General features: G+C 37.1%; 1 protein-coding gene across 1 annotated transcript in view; it reads right to left on the reverse strand.

Moving 5' to 3' along the window:
• Positions 1-242: 242 nt before the first annotated feature.
• The window catches only part of GDA (guanine deaminase), a 126,840-nt gene continuing 109,582 nt past the window's right edge, over positions 243-17,500 (reverse strand). The window contains exons 11-14 of the mRNA XM_060154979.1: positions 12,048-12,194; positions 8,821-8,951; positions 1,083-1,110; positions 243-326 (exon numbers count right to left, since the gene is read on the reverse strand). Of these exons, the coding sequence (XP_060010962.1) occupies positions 256-326; positions 1,083-1,110; positions 8,821-8,951; positions 12,048-12,194 (377 nt within the window). The 3' untranslated portion in view covers positions 243-255. The remainder of the gene's footprint in view (positions 327-1,082; positions 1,111-8,820; positions 8,952-12,047; positions 12,195-17,500) is intronic.

Here is a 17,500-nt window from a genome sequence, read left to right on the forward strand (position 1 = left end):
AACATTCCCTTATGTTTGAGCTTTAAAGTAAATCTAAACAGCTCAAAAAGGCGAAATTTTTAATCCTCCCAACCAGAGAGTTGAGAATTAGAGCAACTTCCTTTGAACGATTTGTCAAGTGAATACTGTAACTAGACACAGAAGGAGATAGTCATCCCAAGAACAAGGTACTGGTTTTTGACTTCCTAACTCCGCCTGGGCACAAGAAAACACAGAACTGTGTTACCCCAGGAGAACTCGTAGATGCAGAGGGTCTTACACTGAGCTCGAAAAGGGAACCACCTGCTTTCCACCCACATACACCTCTTCAATATTTCGGTCATCTCCTGAAAGAAAAATCAAGGAATCATTGTTTATAATCTGAACAGGTAGATATGACCAAAAGAAGACACTGCACCTAATTTGAGGATTAGAGTCTGAAATACACGCCTAAAGCAGAATTCACATAAAATTGAATCAACCCCCAATCACTGTCCTTTCAGCTGAAGTGAGTGGTTTCCTTTTCCAGCCCCAAGTGTAAAAGAAATACTTATCTTTACACCCCAGAATCATAAGCAGCATGGTGAGATGAAGGGCCTGCAAGAACTGAGCTTTTTAAAGAAATACCACATGTGTCTCTCCCACCCCAAATTAACTCAGAACTCAGAGCTCACTCAACGGAGTGGGAGGAAGAGTAGAATCTTCTGCACTATTTATTTCTCTCTCTCAGTGAATAGAATTGAATGTGAGTACGTTAAAAAGCATGTGTGGCAAGACTCCACCACAATCACAAATACAATGTGCTAGGGCAGACTTGGGGTTACAGAACGAGTGTAGGAAGAAGGGACAGGATGATCTCTTCTCCTTGGCCTGCCATTCCTCAGTTTAGGATTTATGACTATGTTCTAGAGGAGCGTATTCATTTCAAATAGTGCCTTTAAATATTGTGCCATAAATGGGCTCAATGCCAAGGAATGTTAAAAAATATAATGAATCAAAGCAAATGATCACACATAAGGCTTAACATATGGTACAATAAATGCAGAGAGCATACCCAAGAGACAAAGAAAGATTTTATTTAGTATAGAGACATATATACCTACCTAGATAGAGGAACTTCTGGATAATAGCCTAAAATGAAAAATAATAATAAGAAGGAGAAAGAATATTTTGTGCATTTAGAAAAGCAAATTCACAGCCAACAGTGGTTGGCAAAATCCAGAAATATAAATTTATTTCTCAATGGCAAAAATCTGTTTTTATTTTTTTCTAAACACAGACTTTTTTCTTTTGTAAATATACATATTACCAAAATTATGGCTAAACCCACAGAGAAAAATGTGTTAGTTGTACATTTCAGTGCCAAAACTTATTTATATATTTACATAAAAGATGCTATCTTGATTGATCAGTGTCTGTTTGCATTTCCACATGTGAATTTCTTTAGTCTTGCATTCCATATCAAAGAGTTACAGTGAAATATTTTGAATTTAAACCTGAAAAAGGTCTTGAGATAAGACACGTAATCCATCCATTTAAAAGGTATTTCTCTCTGTTGTATACATTAGCCTGGCTGGAACTTGGTCCCAGAAATGGATACACTGATGGCTATTCCAATAACAGAGTTGGGCAGAAAGGGTGAAGGGGAAGACTTATTTGTCATCAACAATCCAGTATCCCAAGTCAAAATGCTAAAGTATGCCCCAAAAGACCTAACTCTACTCATAGGAGTTGGCTTCTATGGCTAACAATCACTGTCTCACCTAAGCTGGCATCAACTGAACATCCCCAAATCGACTTTTATTAATGAAAAAGAAATGGTCTTTTGCCTAAAAAAAACAGTACTGACTATTAACAAATGTTTCCCATTGCCTGAAAGTTCTTAACATAGAACCTTGAAATCTTCAGAGGAAAGTGTTAACAAAAATTAAAGAATTTAATTTAGGGCTTCCCTGGTGGTGCAGTGGTTGAGAGTCCGCCTGCTGATGCAGGGGACACGGGTTCGTGCTCCAGTCCAGGAAGATCCCACATGCTGTGGAGCGGCTGGGCCTGTGAGCCATGGCCGCTGAGCCTGTGCATCCGGAGCCTGTGCTCCGCAACGGGAGAGGCCACAACAGTGAGAGGCCCGGGTACCACAAAAAAAAAAAAAAAAAAAAGAATTTAATTTAAACATTTCAAGAGGTGTATAATACAAGAAAAATGACTGGATGAATGGGTCTAAGCCCTATTCCCAGAAACTCACTCTAATAAAAAAGTAAAAGAATAAGTAATATGTAAATAACTAATGGTATCAACTTCAAATAATCCAGCCCCTTTCTTCAAAAAACCTCAGTATGTTACATTTAGTATCACATTTACTCTCATAAATGGATCAATTTATAAATGGCAGTAGTTAAGTTTTAAAGAAAAACTGTCTCAAAAAGAATTGTTATTAAAGTAAGAACTAGTTTATTTTATACGTAGAAAAACATGCTAAGAGGAACAAAAAAACTCATTTTCTTATAATTAAGAGAATCCATGTAGCATTGTGATCAAGAGCCCAGACTCCAGAAGTCAGAAAGTCCTGGGATGGAATCCAAACTCTGTCTACTAATTACTAGCCATGAGTTCTTAGGTAAACCATTTAGCCTCCCTTAAGCCTCACTGCCCCATAAACGACATGGTAATATTAATACCACCTGGCTCTCATAATAGTTGTTCTGATAATTAAACAAAAATAATGTATTAATCCCATGCCATCTAGCACACAGCAAGTGTGTTCAATAAGTGGTAGCTATATTATGGCTTCTTATAGCCAAATACCTTCAAATATATTCAAAATACAAGTGTTTCTTTAATACCATTATTGTCATGAAATTATAATAACTTAAAAGGATCTAGATTCCAAACTAGGAACCCCAATAGGAAGAGCCGGGTGCGAGGCCTCTGCACATGACCCACTGTGAGCAAATGAAACCTAAGCACAAAGTAAAAAAAAAAGCCATCTCAAGCTGTGACTATTTTCAAGGGGACTGTTTTTCTCTGTGGAACACTGCCTTTGGGGCAAAACAAGGAAGAAGCAGGTGATTCTAATGTGCAGCGCAGAAGGAGAGCCACTGCAGGCCAGCTTCTCCAACTCTGAAGGCACTCCAGCCGTGTGGCCGACAGGGTCTGGTGCTCCAGCCGGGTGTCAGGCCTGAGTCTCGGAGGTGGGAGAGCCGAGTTCAGGACATTGGACCACCAGAGACCTCCTGGCCCCATATAATAATCAATCAGCGAGAGCTCTCCCAGAGATTACCGTCTCAATGCTAAGACCCAGCTCCATTCAACATCCAGCAAGCTCCAGTGCTGGACACGCCATGCAAACAACTAGCAAGAAAGGAACACAACCCCACCCATCAGCAGAGAGGCTGCGTAAGATCATAATAAGGTCACAACCAACCCAAAACACACCACCGGATGCGGTCCTGCCCACCAGAAAGACAATATGCAGCCTCATCCACCAGAACACAGGCACCAGTACCCTCCACCAGGAAGCCTACACAAACCACAGAACAAACCTTACCCACTGGGGGCAGACATCAAAAACAACGAGAACTATGAACCTGTAGCCTGAGAAAAGGAGACCCCAAACACAGTAAGTTAAGCAAAATGAGAAGACAGAGAAATACGCAGATGAAGGAGCAAAGTAAAAACCCATGAGACCAAACAAATGAAGAGGAAATAGGCAGTCTATCTGAAGAAGAATTCATAGTAATGATAGTGAAAATGATACAAAATCTTGGAAATAGAATGGAGAAAGTACAAGAAACATTTAACAAGGAACTAGAAGAATGAAAGAGCAAACACACAATGATGAACAACACAATAAATGAAATTAAGAATTCTCTAGAAGGAATCAACAGCAGAATAACTGAGGCAGAAGAACGGATAAGTGACCTGGAAGATAAAACAGTGGAAATAACTACTGCAGAGCAGAGTAAAGAAAAAAGAATGAAAAGAATCGAGGACAGTCTCAGAGACCTCTGGGACAACACTAAATGCACCAACATTCGAATTATAGGGGTCCCAGAGAAAGAGCAAGGAACTGAGAAAATATTTGAAGAGATTATAGGTGAAAACTTCCCTGATATGGGAAAGGAAATAATCAAGTCCAGGAAGCACAGACAGTCCCATACAGGATAAATCCAAAGAGAAACATACCAAGACACAAATTAATCAAACTATCAAAAATTAAATATAAAGAAAAAATATTAAAAACAGCAAGGGAAAAGCAACAAATAATATATAAGGGAATCCCATAAGCTTAACAGCTGATTTTTCAGCAGAAATTCTGCAAGCCAGAAGGGAGTGGCAGGGCATATTTAAAGTGATGAAGGACAAAAACCTACAACCAAGATTACTCTACCCAGCAAGGATCTCATTCAGATTTGACACAGAAATTAAAACCTTTACAGACAAGCAGAAGCTAAGAGAATTCAGCACCACCAAACCAGCTTTACAACAAATGCTAAAGGAACTTCTCTAGGCAGGAAACACAAGAGAAGGAAAAGACCTACAAAAACAAACCCAAAACAATTAAGAAAATGGTAATAGGAACATACATATTGATAATTACCTTAAATGTAAATGGATTAAATGCTCCAACCAAAAGACACAGACTGGCTGAATGCATACAAAAACAAAATCCATGTATATGCTGTCTACAAGAGACCCAATTCAGACCTACAAATACATACACACAAAGTGAGGGGATGGAAAAAGATAATCCATGCAAATGGAAATAAAAAGAAAGCTGGAGTAGCAATTCTCATATCAGATAAAATAGACTTTAAAATAGAGACTATTACAAGAGACAAGGAAGAACACTACATAATAATCAAGGGATCAATGCAAGAAGAAGATATAACAATTGTAAATATTTATATACCCAACAGAGGAGCACCTCAATACATAAGGCAAATACTAACAGCCATAAAAGGGGAAATTGACAGTAACAGAATAATAATAGAGGACTGTAACACCCCGCTTTCACCAATGGACAATTCATCCAAAATGAAAATAAACAAGGAAACACAAGCTATAAATGACACATAAACAAGATGGACTTAATTGATATTTATATGACATTCCATCCAAAAAAACAGAATACATTTTCTTCTCAAGTGCTCATGGAACATTCTCCAGGATAGATCATATCCTGGCTTGCAAATTAAGCCTTGGTAAATTTAAGAAAATTGAAATAGTATCAAGTATTTTCTCCGACCACAACGCTATAAGACTAGATATCAATTAAGGAAAAAAAATGTAAAAATTACAAACACATGGAGGCTAAACAATACACTAGTAAATAACCAAGAGATCACTGAATAAATCAAAGAGGAAATCAAAAAATACCTAGAAACAAATGACAATGAAAACATGACGACCCAAAACCTATGGGATGCAGCAAAAGCAGTTCTGAGAGCGAAGTTTTTAACAAGACAGTCCTACCTCAGGAAAAAAAAAATCTCAAATATTTAACAACCTAACCTTACACCTAAAGCAATTAGAGAAAGAAGAACAAAAAACCCCCAAAGTTAGCAGAAGGAAAGAAATCATAAAGATCAGATCAGAAATAAATGGACAAGAAATGAAGCAAACAATAGCAAAGATAAAACTAAAAGCTGGTTCTTTGAGAAGATAAACGAAACTGATAAACCATTAGCCAGACTCAAGAAAAAAGGGAAAAGACTCAAATCAACAGGATTAGAAATGAAAAAGCAGGAGTAACAACTGACACTGCAGAAATACAAAGGATCATGAGAGATTACTACAAGCAACTATATGCCAATAAAGTGGACAACCTGGAAGAAATGGACAATTTCTTAGAAAAGCACAACTTTCCGAGGCTGAACCAGGAATAAATAGAAGATATAAACAGACCAACCACGAGCACTGAAATTGCAGCTGTGATTAAAAATCTGCCAACAAACAAAAGCCCAGGACCAGATGGCTTCACAGGCAAATTCTATCAAACATTTAGAGAAGAGCTAACACTCTTACTTCTCAAACTCTTCCAAAATATAGCAGAGGGAGGAACACTCCCAAACTCATTCTACGAGACCACCAACACCCTGATACAAAACCCGACAAATATCCCACAAAAAAAGAAAACTACAGGCCAATGTCACTGATGAATGCAGATGCAAAAATCCTCAACAAAATACTAGCAAACAGAATCCAGCAGCATATTAAAAGGATCACACACCATGATCAAGTGGGGTTTATCCCAGGAATGCAAGGATTCCTCAATATATGCAAATCAATCAGTGTGATACACCATATTAACAAATTGAAGGAGAAAAACCATATGATAATAGATGCAGAATAGGTTTTCAACAAAATTCAACACCCATTTATGATAAAAACCCTCCAGAAAGTAGACATAGAGGGAACTTACCTCAACATAATAAAGGCCATATATGACAAACCCACAGCCAACATCATTCTCAATGGTGAAAAACTGAAACCATGTCCACTAAGATGAGGAACAAGACAAGGTTGCCCACTCTCACCACTCTTATTCAACATAGTTTTGGAAGTTTTAGCCACAGCAATCAGAAAAGAAAAAGAAATAAAAGGAATCCAAATCAGAACAGAAGAAGTAAAACTGTGACTGTTTGCAGATGACATGGTACTATCATAGAGAATCCTAAAGATGCCACCAGATAACTCCTAGAGCTAATCAATGAATTTGGTAAAGTAGCAGGATACAAAATTAATGCACAGAAATCTCTTGCATTCCTATACACTAATGATGGAAAATCTGAAAGTGAAATTAAGGAAACACTCCCATTTGCAACAAAAAGAATAAAATATCTACGAATAAGTCTACCTAAGGAGACAAAAGACCTGTTTGCAGAAAACTATAACACACTGATGAAAGAAATTAAAGATGATACAAACAGATGGAGAGATATACCATGTTCTTGGATTGGAAGAATCAACATTGTGAAAATGATTATACTACCCAAAGGAATCTACAGATTCAATGCAATCCCTATCAAACTACCAGTGGCATTTTTCACAGCACTAGAACAAAAAATTTCACAATTTGTATGGAAACACAAGAGACCCTGAATAGCCAACGCAATCTTGAGAAAGAAAAACGGAGCTGGAGGAATCAGGCTCCCTGACTTCAGACTATATTACAAAGCTACAGTAATCAAGATAGTATGGTAGTGGCACAAAAACAGAAATACAGATTAATGGAACAGAACAGAAATTCCAGAGGTAAATCAACACGCATATGGTCACCTTATCTCTGATAAAGGAGAATATACAATGGAGTAAAGACAGCCTCTTCAATAAGTGGTGCTGGGAAAACTGGACAGCTACATGTAAAAGAATGAAATTAGATCACTCCCTAACACCATACACAAAAATAAACTCAAAACGGATATAAGACCTAAATATAAGGCCAGGCACTATAAATCTCTTAGAGGAAAACATAGGCAGAATACTCTATGACAAATCACAGCAAGATCCATTTTGACCCACCTCCTAGAGAAATGGAGATTGAAAAGAATAAACAAATGGGACCTAATGAAACTTCAAAGCTTTTGCACAGCAAAGGAAACCATAACCAAGACGTAAAGACAGCCCTCACAGTGGGAGATATTTACAAACAAAGCAACTGACAAAGGATTAATCTCCACAATATACAAGCAGCTCATGCAGTTCAATATCAAAAAAAACAACCCAATCCAAAAATGGGCAGAAGACCTAAATAGATATTTTTCCAAAGAAGATATACAGATTGCCAAGAAACATTTGAAAGGATACTCCACATCATTAATCATTAGAGAAATGCAAATCAAAACTACAATGTGGTATCACCTCACACCCACTAGAATGGGCATCATCAAAAAATCTGGAAACAATAAATGGTGGAGAGGGTGTGGAGAATGGGAAGCCTCTTGCACTGTTGATGGGAATGTAAATTGATACAGCTACTATGGAGAACAGTGTGGAGGTTCCTTAAAAAACTAAAAATAGAACTACCATATGACCCAGCAATCCCACTACTGGACATATACCCTGAGAAAACCATAATTCAAAAAGAGTCATGTACCACAATGTTCACTGCAGCACTATTTAAAACAGCCAGGACAGGGTAGCAACCTACTTGTCCATCGACAGATGAATGGATAAAGAAGATGTGGCACATATATACAATGGAATATTATCAGCCATAAAAAGAAACGAAATTGAGTTATTAGTAGTGAGGTGGGTGGACCTAGACTCTGCCATACAGAGTGAAGTAAGTCAGAAAGAGAAAAACAAATACCATATGCTAACACATATATATGGAATCTAAAAAAAAAAAGGTTCTGAAGAACCTAGGGGCAGGACAGAAACAGAGACGCAGATGTAGAGAATGGACTTGAGGACACGGGGAGGGGGAGGGGTAAGATGAGACGAAGTGAGAGAGTGGCAGTGACTTGTGTACACTACCAGGCGTGGGATAGATAGGTAGTGGGAAGCAGCCACATAGCACAGGGAGATCAGCTTGTGCTTTGTGACCACCTAGAGGGGTGGGATAGGGAGGGTGGGAGGGAGATGCAAGAGGGAGGGGATATGGGGATATATGTATACGTATAGCTGATCCACTTTGTTATACAGCAGCGGCTAACACATCAGTGTAAAGCAATGATACTCGAATTAATATGTTAAAAAAAAAAAAGGATCTAGCTTCCCTTATAAGATTCTCCTGCATTCCAATAAATGTTTCAGTGTCTATTTTTTTTCTATAGGGAAGCTGTTGTGACTGACTAGTTCATGAAATTAATGCTTTTTGATCAACTTCCTTTTACGTACCTCAGAAATATCACCAACAAAATCCCCATAAAACAGGTCAATGGGAGAGTCAGATGCTTTGGGGTTGATCAGGAGGGCATCAAATTCCTTGCCCACTTCAAAGTTTCCAATCTGTCTATCCAGCCCGAGGGCTACAGGATGGAATAAATTAATAAACAGTTAGTATTTTTAGCCATTGGACCATGCAAATATCCCAATTTGCAAGGACAGAATCTGCCAGTGTGTCACTAGAAAAAAATTAGTATCTTAATAGTGAAGCATTCCAATAGGTCGCAAGACTTCAACTTACAGAAGGCAGAGTAAGCACAGGGAAAGCAAAATCTGAGAATAAAAAGAGTTCTCTTCAACACCATGATCGTAATTCTGATGTTGTCTCTCTGTTTCAGCTCTATCAGTTCCCTTCACAGTCCAACTGGTCTGTGATTTCCATTCACCTCTCTAAGAAACATGATGATGGACATAATATCTTTCTCTTTCTCTCCTATTCTCCTTCCAACATTCCAACTCCTTTCCTTGCCCTTTTTGTGTTGTTTTTTTTTTTGTTCTGTGAAATAGCTGACAAGGTCTATTTTTGTGGCAGTGAAATGAACTTCAAGTAAGTAAAAAATAATTATCTTTTTGCATATTTTTCAATGCAGGCATATCCATCCTAAGTTCCTTAGTTTAAATCCTTTGAAGAGAAAAAATTCACTTCTGAAAGTAAATAGATTTTCATAACTCAAGAGTCCCAGTGCTTTTGAAAGCAGACTAATTTCTCTGTAACCTTAAAGATTTTCTCGTTGCCAGAGAAGAATGGTTCTCTAAAATAGGGCATAGGTCAACAATGTCTATTGACTTGATCCATCTCCCAGCTAGAATTCCTATTCCGTGAATAGTGGATGTCGAGGAAGAACATCTCTCATTTTTATGGTTTAGTTTCAGAAGATGAGGGTAGTTGGTTTTCCTGGTCAATGAAGGTATTGAATTTAAAGCTCCTTAAAGCCAGAATCTGGATAGAGTGTTCCAGATAGAAGCATGCATGAAAGAAAGGTCAGCTGGAGTGCAGCATTACTTACTTGAATTTTTACATGTATTTGCTGTATTCTGGCACTGTCAGAATACAGTCCTATGTGAAAATATTAGACACCATATTCCTGTTAGACAATACCCACTACGTTATATTTCTAGGTATGGATATCCAGAAGTCTTTTGGCAATGCTCTAAGCACAGATTTAGAAATCTTGCTTGTTCTTAAATGGTTATTTAAAGGGCAACTCTTTTATTCTCAGAAAAGAAAAAGATTTTTTTAGCTAAAGAGTTCTTAAAGAGGTGCAAACATAATTAGAAATGTTAAAAGTGGTCAGGTGACTTCCACTGATGGTGGGGGGAAGAACTGAATGTAATAGAAAATCACTGGAAATTTTCTCCTCCTTCATCGATTACACTCTACTTCGTTTTTCCCTTGACAAACAGCATGACAAACGTGAGTTTTTGATGACTGTATTCAACATAAAACTGTGTGTTTAATAGGCCAGATAACCAGGTTCATTTGCCAGGAATTGATGGTATTATATATATATATAAATTAACTGGACTGTTTGTTAGAACCTGGGGAGTTCAGGTATGAACTAACCAAAAAAAACCACAGCTACTGTCAGTGAATTGTAAATTGATCTAAATTCACATTATTTCAGAGAGGCCTAGCTGGGCTGGTAAGCAACTCAAATGCAGTTTTACTGTCTTTGGAGCAAATGTTGGCTCTGTGAAGGTGATTTATGCACATCTTGATCTTGAGAGTGAATGTAAAGCGGGGAAGATGGCAACTTTAAACAGGGATGCATTCATCTCATTCACTCAGACTCTTTTAGAGACACAAGCTGAGAAGAAATTTCATAACAGCGGCCCAGAAAATAGATTTGAAAGCTATACGGTAAGGTAGAAATGATTTGGTAAGCACCCCATGCCGGCCTGGTCGCATACAGGATCCTGATGAAACAACTCACAGAGAGCCTAGAATAAAAAAAGCACTATTTAAATACAAGTAATTTACACCATGAAAATCAGATGGTAGGACAACTCAGATGTGAAAACGGGGGTGGGGTAGGGAGTGTCACACTTGTTTAAAGAACAGAACTTTTAAAACTTGGAACTTTAGAAAATGAAATCATAAGACTGGGGGAAATGCAAAGCGCATGACCTTTGCTTTCTTTCTTGAAATGTTCTTTATGGCATTCATCACAGCCCAGAACATTCAGAGAAGAGCCAGGAAGTTTCTCTTCCCAGGATACCCTGGCCTCCATCATACTTCATTTATAAGATCTAGGGTATATATCGTAAATATAAAAATATTAAAATATATTAAAAATATACACCTGTCTTACGATCTATGTTTTTCTCACTAACTACCTAAGGTTTCATGATATGTTCACTATCATCCGTCCAGATTATACTATAATACTTAAAGTGACAGAGAGCAATACAGTTACCACTTTCTATTTTTTCAGTAAAAATACAGTTACATGTGAGAACTGGGAAAAGGTGATGAACAATATTTGCATATCAGTCAACTATACTTCTCCATCTTTCTCCTTTGAAACAGGCTTGGGTAATTAGTGTACTTAAGTATATAAACAAAATACATCGTCTAAGCCAGGATTTATACAGGAAGATATTGCAGTGGAAGGCGGTGGGTAACACCCTGCACTCTCGCATCAGATTTTCTGGATTCAAATCATGGCACACTGTAGCTTGACAGGTGTGTAAGCCTCACTCAGGTACCTTGTTGGTAAAATGGAATTAATAGTGGTTCTGAGGATTAAATAACAGCATCCATAAAGCATGTTGCATAGTGCCTATCACATGGTAAGGGCCCAATAAGTCTTGGCCATTATTATTATTATTACTACTTAAGCCAATAGAGAGCATGTTACTTGACTCAGTGGGAAAAAACTGATTATTTTAAAGAACTCGTATGCATGTGACCAATGCAAGTATCCATTAAAACAATTAATATGATAATTGCATACTGAACATCTCTTCTCCCAAAAACAGGGAACTTGCTTAAAGAATGATGCCTCCACCACATGCTTGAACATGTACTTGCTAAGTTTTGGTTATATTATATGAGATGCAACAGTCATGAATATGGGGGTGCCTGCTGATGCCACTATCACGAGCCTTCACACTGCAGCAAAGGACACATTGGCATGGTTGTATGTACATCGTGTGAGAAATAAAATGCTCATTACCTTGGCTGCCTCCAAGAGTAGCTAGTCTGAAGACCTCTTTGAGGGTGAGGCTTTTCGCATTTATCTTATTAACTGAAAGCACGTTGGAAACCATCACTGCTCTTCTGATTGCATCAAGCATGGAAGATGAATAACCACCAGCCACATCTGTGGTAGATAAAATAAAGCCAAAACAGTAACTTTATGAGATAAATGGAATGTTAGGTATATAGGATTTTTCCTGTTTTTAATGACAGATATTCACTCTTTAATATACTTCAAAGAAAAGATCTTATCTATAAACAGAGAATAGACACAGACTAACATTTAAAGGAGTTCAAAACCTGCAGTTAGTATCAAATGTATACTTGTATTAGTTTTCTAGGGCTGCTGCAACAAATTACCACAGATGTGGTAGTTTAAAACAGCAGAAATTCATTCTCACACAGTTTCGGAGGGCAGAAGTCTTAAAGTGTTGGCAGGGCCACCAACCCTACAAAGGCTCTAGGGAAGAATCTTTTCTAGTTTCGTCCATTTTCTGGCAACTCCTGGCGTTCCTCGGCTTGTGGCAGTATAACTCCAATGTCTGCCTCCATCTTCAAATGGCCTTCTTCCCTCTGTGTCTTTATGTACCTCTCATTGTCTCTCTTATAAGGACATTCGTTACTGGATTCACCTTAATTCAGAATGACTTCATCTTGAGATCCTTACCTTAATTACATGTGCAAAGACCTTTATTACAAATAAGGCTACACTTACATGTTCCTGGTAGACATCTCTTTTTTGGGGAGGTGGTAGGGCGAGCACAGTTCAACCCAGTACAATGCCCAAATGTTTAATAAAGCTAAGAGAAAAAACATCTCGGAATATTCCCTAAACTCAAATAAATAAAAATAATCTCACAGCTCTATGCTCTAAAAACTTGACCTATTTTAATTCTGATGAGAACTTTGAGAATTAAAAAGCTACTTTATATTTTTTTCAGGGAGAGCTTTTAGAATGACCTATATATTCTGGAAAATTGGTGTAATAAATGAGCAATGCTGATATAGACAGCTTTATATTTGTCCCTGGCATCATTCGATGAGGAATGAGATCTTTATAGTGATTTAAATAAGTCCCTAATCATAATTAAATTGAAATACTACCTTTGACAAGAATGAATATAGAAGTTATTTAATGAGTTTATATAAATGTCAAGTAAGTTTACATGTTTTATTAGAGGAAAAGTACATCTATAGCTTATAAAATACACTTTATATTTCAAGGGTTCCTTCTGTCATGTCTAGGAAGACATATATAATTGTTAGTGCCTATATATATTGCAAAGATAAAAAATAATAGCCTATTAAATAATAATCCTAGATTGCAGTTTAATTTTATGTTCAACTGCCTTACATGTCTTTAGATAAACTTATATGATTTTTTTTTAAATACTTTTCTTTAGCCAGAATAGTATTGCCAGAAGATCATCCAGTTCCTTGACAACTTTTACTCATCGACTTAGTCAGTCCACTTTAATATACAGTAACCATCAATTAGCCTTTCATTTTATCATAGCATCAAACTAAGAAAACAAATACAATTTGGGAATAATGCACATTAAGCTTTGAAATATTTTGTCTACTGATTCTTTATTACCAGAACAAAGAAAGTGTTCAGTCTAAAAGAATAAAATGCTATCACTACATAATATGGAAATATGTAAAGATTGAATATATATTTCAAAATATGTGGGTGAAGAGTGGAAGGAAACAGAAAAACAAAAGCAATGCTCTTAGGATGGTGTGAAGATGGAAGATTTAAATACTTGCAGTTATAAAAACAGGTTTTATAAAATATGACAGAAAGTAGTCTTTTCCTCAGTATCTAACCAGAACTATCCATTTACAAAGAATAAGGATAGATTAGGAAATAATGCTATGTAATTTCCTGAGAAAATTTTGAGAGCCATCTTATGTTGCTGACTTATAAGATGACTTAATCATCCTTTATTCTTCTGGATGTTGTTAATGAAGTAGCTTCCAACATGGAACAATACTGGGCAGATGAAAGAATGAACCCTGGACCACACAAACGATGATATTTAGTCAGAACCATATGTGTAAGACTCAAGCTTTTCTTCGAAGAATTTCCAGCATGATACTAACTTCCCGATCCCTGCCCTGCCCAGTGAGCTAAGCCCGGGAGGCTTCTTCTTCCCTCCACAGCACATGTAATGTAGGTAGAATCCGCGCTTTATCTGTAACAAGAGGCAGAGTGATAGGCTGGAAAAAGAAACGGTGAACTTCCACATTTTACCGACCTGGTTTTAAACTGTGGATTTGGACTGGTTTTTGCTTTGTTGACCTTTGATTGTTACTCAGTACTTATGACCCTCAATTTTCTCAGAAAATAGAAATAACATCATTTATCTTAACAGTTGCTGAGAAAATCTAGTTAAATAATATAAGTGCTGGGGAATGAGGACCAAAGGGTAGAGACTGCATGGGAGAAAATCAGAAAATCTGTTCCCTAACCCCATGCCACCTCTACTATCATGAAAAAGAGTGGCACTATCACTTCTTTGCCAGAGTCAAGATAAGGATATTATTTATTACAAGAAGAAGCTAAGAAAACTGTAAGAGTAAAAACTTGAGCAAGAGGGCAATAGAAAAATAAAAGGAAGTAATTTTACATGTGTGTGTTCATCTTATGCGTTCATCCATTTACTGACAAATTTACTAAGCACCTTCTTTGTGCCTGATTTATTTAAGCACTCATAAATGAAAGTTACAGGTTCCACATGAGCTTACTATCTAGTGGAGGAGAAGGAAAAGAGACATAAACAAATATTAACTATAAACTGTGTTCAGTTAGTGATAAAGAAAATGGAGGTAGAACGCCCATTTATTTACTTATTGTCAAATAGGTAAATAAACAAATTTTATTAGCTAGAGTAATTTTTTTTCTTCAGCATCTTTATTGGAGTATAATTGCTATACAATGTTATATTCGTTTCTGCTGTACAACAAAGTAAATCAGCTATATGCACACACATATCCCCATATCCCCTCCCTCTTAAGCCTCCCTCCAACCCTCCTTATCCCACCCCTCTAGGTGGTCACAAAGCACCGAGCTGATCTCCCTGTGCTATGCAGTTGCTTCCCACTAGCTATCTATTTTACACTTGGTAGTGTATATATATCAATGCTACTCTCTCACTTTGTCCCAGCTTACCCTTCCCCCCCCCACAGGTCCTCAAGTCCATTCTCTACATCTGCATCTTTATTCCTGTCCTGCCCCTACCCTAGGTTCTTCAGAACCATTTTTTTTTTTAGATTCCATATATATGTGTTAGCATATGGTATTTGTTTTTCACTTTCTGACTTCACACTGTATGACAGACTCTAGGTCCATCCACCTCACTACAAATAACTCAATTTCGTTTCTTTTTATGGCTGAGTAATATTCCATTGTATATATGTGCCACATCTTCTTTATCCATTCATCTGTCAACAGACACTTAGGTTGCTTCCATGTCCTGGCTATTGTAAATAGTGCTGCAATGAACATTGTGGTACATGACTCTTTTTGAATTATGGTTTTCTCAGGGTATATGCCCAATAGTGGGATTGCTGGGTCATACGGTAGATCTATTTTTAATTTTTTAAGGACCCCCTCATACTGTTCTCCATAGTGGCTGTATCAATTTACATTCCCACCAAAAGTGCAAGAGGGTTCCCTTTTCTCCACACCCTCTCCAGCATTTACTGTTTGTAGATTTTTTGATGATGACCATTCTGACTGGTGTGAGGTGATACATCATTGTGGTTTTGATTTGCATTTCTTTAATGATTAGTGATGTTGACCATCCTTTCATGTGTTTGTTGGCAATCTGTATATCTTCTTTGGAGAAATGTCTATTTAGGTCTTGTGCCCGTTTTTGGATTGAGTTGTATGGGTTTTTTTTTTTTTTATATTGAGCTGCATGAGCGGCTTGTATATTTTGGAGATTAATCCCTTGTCAGTTGCTTTGTTTGCAAAAATTTTCTCCCATTCTCAGGGTTGCCTTTTCATCTTGTTTATGGTTTCATTTGCTGTACAAAAGCTTTTAAGTTTCATTAGGTCCCATTTGTTTGTTTTTGTTTTTATTTCCATTACTCTAGGAAGTGGGTCAAAAAGGATCTTGCTTTATGTCATAGCGTGTTCTGCCTGTGTTTTCCTCTAAGAGTTTTATACTTTCTGGCCTTACATTTAGGTCTTTCATCCATTTTGAGTTTATTTTTCTGTATAGTGTTAGGAAGTATTCTAATTTCCTTCTTTTACATGTAGCTGTCCACTATTCCCAGCACCACTTATTGAAGAGACCGTCTTTTCTCCATTGTATATTCTTGCCTTCCATATCAAAGATAAGGTGACCACATGTGTGTGGGTTTATCTTTCTATCGTGTTCCATCGATCTATATTTCTGTTTTTGTGCCAGTACCATACTGTCTTGATTACTGTAGCTTTCTACTATAGTCTGAAGACGGGGAGCCTGATTCCTCCAGCTCTGATTTGTTTCTCAAGATTGCTTTGGCTATTTGGGTATTTTGTGTTTCCATACAAATTGTGAAATTTTTTATTCTAGTTCTGTGAAAAATGCCATTGGTAATTTGATAGGGATTGCACTGAATCTGTAGATTGCTTTGGGTAGTAGAGTCATTTTCACAATATTGATTCTTGCAATCCAAGAACTTGGTATATCTCTCCATCTGTTTGAATCATCTTTAATTTCTTTCATCAGTGTCTTATAGTTTTCTGTACACAGGTCTTTTGTCTGCCTAGGTAGGTTTATTCCAAGGTATTTTATTCTTTTTGTTGCAATAGTAAATGGGAGTGTATTCTTAATTTCCTTTTCAGAGTTTTCATCATTAGTGTATAGGAATGCAAGAGATTTCTGTGCATTAATTTTGTATCCTGCTACTTTACCAAATTCATTGATTAGCTCTAGTAGTTTTCTGGTAGCATCTTTAGGATTCTCTGTGTATAGTATCATGTCATCTGCAAACAGTGACAGCTTTACACCTTCTTTTCTGATTTGGATTCCTTTTATTTCTTTTTCTTCTCTGATTGCTGTGGCTAAAACTTCCACAACTATGTTGAATAATAGTGGTGAGAGTGAGCAACCTTGTCTTGTTTCTGATCTTAGTGGAAATGGTTTCAGTTTTTCACCATTGAGGACGATGTTTGCTGTGGGTTTGTCATATATGGCCTTTATTATGTTGAGGAAAGTTCCCTCTATGTCTACTTTCTGGAGGGTTTTTATCATAAATGGGTGTTGAATTTTGTTGAAAGCTTTCTCTGCATCTATTGAGATGATCATATGTTTTTTCTCCTTAAATTTGTCAATATGGTGTATCACGTTGATTGATTTGCGTATATTGAAGAAACCTTGCAATTCTGGGATAAACCCCACTTGATCATGGTGTATGATCGTTTTAATGTGCTGC

This window comes from Lagenorhynchus albirostris, chromosome 7 (assembly GCF_949774975.1).
Source record: "Lagenorhynchus albirostris chromosome 7, mLagAlb1.1, whole genome shotgun sequence".
Lineage (NCBI taxonomy): Eukaryota > Metazoa > Chordata > Mammalia > Artiodactyla > Delphinidae > Lagenorhynchus > Lagenorhynchus albirostris.